The following is a 6,000-nucleotide window of genomic DNA, read 5'->3' on the forward strand; positions in this document are numbered from 1 at the left end:
TGGCTGCACAAGCTTAAAATTTCAAAAGTTCATTGTGCTGCAAATTAAGTTTCAGATAAGAAATTGTCTCCTAGTTTTTCCAGCAGTGAAACTAAGTTCTCACAGGAGAAGATGAAAGGTTTTTTTATTATTATTTACTTAAAAAGATAAAATTGACTTTAAATTTTAAACATACAGTTCATTGAGTAAATGATATATGTGATTTATGGCAATAATAAAGATTATGTATAACTCATGATTCTTTGGCTAACAAATGAGAGAACTCTAGATGACAAACTGATTTTCAAACAGTTGTCTGTGATTACCCAAAGTATTTAAACAAGAATATTTGACCTTTTTTTTGTTTTTGTTTTTGTTTATTGCTGAGGCTTCTGTGAGTTTTTCTGTGAGTCTTCACAGAAGAAAAAAAACAAACTAGCTGAGTAACCACTAAAAGTGGTTAAAGGGTTAGTGTCTTGAGGAATCAGGACAGGAGTGTAATTTTTTTGGTTTTGCTGGTATTAGACAAGAAAGGAATTACAATGAGACTTGTTAGGGAGTTTGGGGTAACTGAAGTTTGAGCTGTAACCACATTTTGTTGACAGGCTGTCCTAATGGGATTGTCTTTTGAGCTACTGCATTCATTGCTTTTGAGATYTGAGATCTCTTTTTTAATTGACAAAAAAAGGCATTAAGGGATGACATGAGTYGTTGTCACATCTTATTGCAATTCCTTTCATGAACTTAGGAAGTTCCATTTTAAAATTAACTTTTGTGACCTAACTCTGACCCAATCAGATGTCAAAACAATTAGGACTGGGATCCTCCTTGCAAAACCTGGATTATCTACATGAGCAGTGCCCCTTTTTAGTCAGTAGGAAGAAATAGGTACCTTTAAGACAGCACAGTTGGTGTGCCTGTGTAGATGTTCAACTTTTGAAGCATTTTGCAAATTTATCTTTTTCTTGTTCGTGAATTATCTGTAGACAGGTCAGTTTTCTTAAAATTATTTTTTTTTTCAAGTCACTGCAATTGTGCTACTATTACAAATACATTATTATTTCCATTTTAATTTTATTATTACAGCTTTTGCCATGATTTTGAGAGATAATTTTTCCAAACTGATCATGTATGTCAYGGAGTCTGTTCTCCTGTACTTTGTTTGAATAAACCTTATGGTTAGCAAAATAGTATTGGGAGTACTTATAATGCTGAAATTTAAAATGGGGTAATTTCTCTTATGGAGGGGCTTTTTTCAGTAACTTTGCATGCTGGGTAGATGTATGTGGTAATGGGTATGTGTATATAACAAGGATTATGACCCTTCTGAATGAAGTTCCTGTCTCTTTTTTTAATCATTTATATTTGTGGCATACCAGTGACAGCTGAAACAGCTTCTACAAATCCATTGACAACAGAGCCCCACAAGCCCAAACACAAAGTCCTATTTCAATAACAGTAGTAGAGATAGGAAAATGGGATTCTATATAATCAAAATGAGAGGGTTTTTTTTTTCCCTGGAGTCATTTTATAGTATTTTTGTTATTTTGTGACAATATAACTATTTTTATAACTGTCTACTTACAGCAATTATATATTRCCATGTATTTCATTCCTCTGAAATACAATATTTTTGGCTGGCAGAAAAGTTATCTTAGGCTTTGTCCTGGCAGCCATATTCCAGGTCAGGTGGAATCTCTGAAAGAAAAGGAGCGACTGAAGTTTTCCTCAGGAACAAGACAAAAAATGATTTTTTTTTTGGAGGGAGGCTTGTGGAGAGGCAGCAGCTGTGCTGAGGCAGCAGGACCCTCATGGAAAGGCTAAGAAGCAGAGGTGTGATCTGGCTCAGAGGTGACGGAAGAGATTTTTGCTTACAATCCTTTTCTATTCCTTTTTTTTTCTCCAAGAGCTCAGGAGTTACTTATGTTGGAAAGTTTTCTATTCTGCTTCATGCTATGAGAAAATCCAGCTCTAGGGATCCTAAGCATTTAAGAGTCCCATGAGTGTGCTACACCAAGACAGAGCTGCAAGCAGGTCCATGTCAAACCACTTTCTTGTCTCATGTGGGACAAACATTTTGCTGTCTAAATCCTTTCAATCTGTAAGCTGTTTGTCCTGCTGTAGTGGTGAGTCATCATATATCTTGTATATACCTTCCTGCAAGGACTAAATTCTGAGACTTTACCCACAAAAGCYCTAAAAACATACAGGTAATCTAGGTTCAAGTCCTTAAGTAAAAAGACGTTATTGTGGATGTCCATCTAATTCTTCAGAGAGCAGAGTCTGGACATGAGTATATCTGGAAAATAACAAGAACAACAACAACAAAGCTAATAGCTTGTAAAGAGCAAGTGGTTAGAGAAAACTAGATGAACATATAAGCAAAGAATGCTATCAGGAATYTAGCAAATATCAGGGAATTGGCTATTTAATCCTGGCTTTTAASATGCACTTGGCAGTAAAACTGTACATTGTGGTATTTACACTGATAGGCTATTATATTACTTTTATTTTTTTAATAATGATACATATGTGTTTCACTGCAGTGAGCCTGCCTGTCATCCAGTTAAATATACTGCTCTGATAATTGCTTTTTTAGGTGCAGTAACTTTTTCTTGATATTTGATCATAAGTTCTTCATGCAGATATTCCTCCCCAACAATTTCTTCATTTGAGTCCTGAGTTTTTCAACAAGTCTGTGTTTTTAAGTCTTATTTAAGTCATATGGTATTTTTTTAAGTCATGGTAGTTTTGGAAAAGGATCTGGAGACTAGAATGTAAGGGAACTTTGTCACTTCACCCAACTATATAYTAAGTATTTCAGCAGCCATATCAGGTTCACATCATGTAATGTAGTTGTGGAGCTGAAAAAATCAGACTTCATTCTGGAGAAGATATGGAAGTTCAATTTTCTCTTTACCAAAATTTCCAAAGTTGGCTGTGCCTCAAGGATATGAAATCAGACAGACAACTCTAGGAGTAAATTTCACCCAGGAAAATATGATATTGCCTGTTGTGAGGTACTTAAATGTTGTAATTACTTACAGATGAGATTAAATTTAATTGATATTTTCCTGTCTTTACATTTCTGAATTATCTTTAGATTTCAGCCTTTTCAGAAGTGAATGTGTACCATTCCTTATGTASCAAAGAAACTCTTTCATTAAACACAGTCACTTAGTATAATCTTCAATACTTACAGGCACATGTCAGTGTGGCAGGTGTAAATGTGGAAACTCAGAAGAGACCGGACTGGTCTATGGGAAGTTTTGTGAATGCGATGACAGAGAATGCATAGATGATGAAACAGAAGAGATTTGCACAGGTATGTATTTTAGTAAGTATAAGAAAAAGAATGGTGAAACACAGATGAATATGATGAGCAGTAAAACCATTTTACTGTCTGGACCTATAAAATGTCTTTATTGCACATATGAATTAAAAGAAAAAAATATATATTTGCAAGGGATGTGAAGATGAGCTAAACAAGAAGCTAAAGAATGAAGAAATCCTGTAGCATCCTCCTCTTTTTGGAAGACGTGTCATACAGAAGATGACATGAATTTCCTTAGTGTGACTGTCTTTAGTGGAAAACCGAGGATGAGAAAGCTTAAGGGCACAGATCAAGTGAGAGAGAGAAAAAAAAATAAAACAAAATATCTTATTAATAATTTGGGGAAAGGAAGCAAAAACAATAAATGGAAGATAAGAACTCAGAAATATTTTTGTGGACAAAAAGGGATAAGAAAAAGAACGATTAAAAAATTATCTGTAATTGGAAAGAAAAAGTAGATGTGAACACTAGATAGAAAAGCAGTTCAAAAGAAAGTTCAAGCTGTGCTTTTATTTCCTTATAAAATAGGAACTTGACAATTAAATACTGTGTAGTACATGTCATTTGTAACTTTTTAAATGAGCTGGAAAGTGCTAAAAATATATTTCAACCTGTACATATGCATCCTGTATGTGTGTACCTACAGTTGGATCAGATCCAGATATAGATGTCAATATATTAATTGTCTAAAATAAAAAGAGTGAAACTCATTAGTTATGTATGTCAGTGATCCTGTTTGCCTTTATTTCCTTGTAACCATTCCATACGGTAACAATCATGAGAAAAATCAGCTTTTATTTAGTTTCAGTGAATTATTTTGCACTCTCTTCGTCATTTTTTTCCCTTCTTACTATTTCTGATAAAAGCTTTTCCTAGTTTTTTGTTTCTCCTCACTTTCAGACTAGTTACAGCATCTCTGTAATAAACTCTCTGTAATAARCATGGAAATCAAGGCATACTAGTATAACAGGACAAAAAGGTTGGTATATACAAGTCTCTAGTGCTTATGATTCATCAATATGAAAAGCTCAGGAGCTTGAGCTAGGTTTAGAGCTGTCTAAAGCAAATGTTCTGAAATATTACATGTTGGCATGCTTGACTGGATTAGGTTGTTGTAAATTGAAAAGTTTATGCATGTGAATATTAGATCTTTCTAATCTCTGCAGTGCATACCCATATCTTGAACCAGGCCTCAGGAAGGAAAAATGGGCAGCATATGAACAAAAGGTCAAAGTTATCTAATTTTGTAGCAGAGAAAAAAAGCAAATCTCAATCCCCTGATTACAGTTTCTGTCTTCTATCTTGATGCCTCCTTGATGTGCTCTGTCCCTTCCTTTCTTCCCTGTTATTTCCAAGACATTAATCATCTAGGTTTATTTAAGAAGGAAGGAAGGATGTTCTGATGAAGACAGGTGCTAAGTACCTAACAATGCCTCCTGGATGAACTCCACAGAAAGGGTGAACCCTAATCAGGGCCTGTTGTACTTCTCATTTGTGTAGAAACTAAGTTGTTGCATATTCTTTATTTCCCCTGAAAGTTTCTTTCTATATTTGAAGCCATAGAGATTTTAAATTGTGTTCCAAAAAAAGCAGAGTGTGGAGGTTCAACATAATAATAAATAAGAAATCTTCTATTTACATATGTGTTTTTATAGCACTTTGGAAAAAGTATCATGATGAGATGTGCGTAACATGCATTTTAGTCTTTGTGCAAGAGGACAGTGTTTTTTAAGCAACTTTGTGACAGGCAGGGCACAGAGTATCAAGTTTTTCAAGTTTCAACTGGATTTTTGTYGGTCATTGGCTATTTTTGTATGCTATTTGGCCTTTTATTTGAGGTTACATAAACCTTTCAGTCAGGTTGCAACTTATTTTTAATAAAATATTATGGCTTTTGGCAAGGTAAATTCTGATCCTGATATTTGTAGTCTAAGATTGTTGTGGTCTAATGGAGCTATTTTGTCTTGAGTCAAGGGTCAGATGTGGCAAACTGTGTAACTTATTTTACATTTTTGAGAACTCTATGAAAGGCAGTAAAGAAGAGATGGTTTTATCTGAAAAAATTACCAGTAATTCAAATAGCTTTTCCCCAAAGACTCATCTTTTTCTTTCTCTTCAATTCTGGTTTAACGTCCAAGAACAATCAATTGGTGGTTGAAAGCAATATTGAAAATTATCTTTGTTGTTCATCTAAGTTATATAGTAGTTATTCTCTTCTGTGATTGTTCAACATGTAATAAAATAGTTATAATAATGATTCCATGTGCAATCATAAAAGAAAAATATAAAAAGAAGTGTTTCACAGTTCCAAATTTGAAATCTTGAGAAAGCTGCCCATTAGCTACATTCTGATAGAGACCATCAGATCCATCAAGCTTAATATATATACAACCTAGAGGGAAGTAAGATAAAGATYCTGACTTGATTCTGTCTCTTTCTAGTAAGGAAATTAACTTCTAGCTTTAAGATTAGTAAACGGGTGCCAGTAACTTAATATACGTTATGTATATTCCAGTACTATGGAATATGTAGGTTTCATCRAACATCAGATGGCACAAGTATTTTCTCAGGATATGTATGACTTGTTAAATGAATATCTAAAAACCTAATTTTATCATATTTTAATTTTCATGGACTGATTTATCTATGTTCAAAAATTTTATTGGTAGATAACAGAATCACAGAAT

General features: G+C 33.9%; 1 protein-coding gene across 1 annotated transcript in view; it reads left to right on the plus strand.

Moving 5' to 3' along the window:
• The window catches only part of ITGBL1 (integrin subunit beta like 1), a 135,837-nt gene that overhangs the window by 60,133 nt on the left and 69,704 nt on the right, over positions 1-6,000 (plus strand). The window contains exon 4 of the mRNA XM_026038334.1: positions 3,182-3,304. Coding sequence (XP_025894119.1) covers positions 3,182-3,304 — 123 coding nt within the window. The remainder of the gene's footprint in view (positions 1-3,181; positions 3,305-6,000) is intronic.

Source organism: Nothoprocta perdicaria, unplaced genomic scaffold (assembly GCF_003342845.1).
Source record: "Nothoprocta perdicaria isolate Ctin4 unplaced genomic scaffold, notPer1 scaffold_208, whole genome shotgun sequence".
Lineage (NCBI taxonomy): Eukaryota > Metazoa > Chordata > Aves > Tinamiformes > Tinamidae > Nothoprocta > Nothoprocta perdicaria.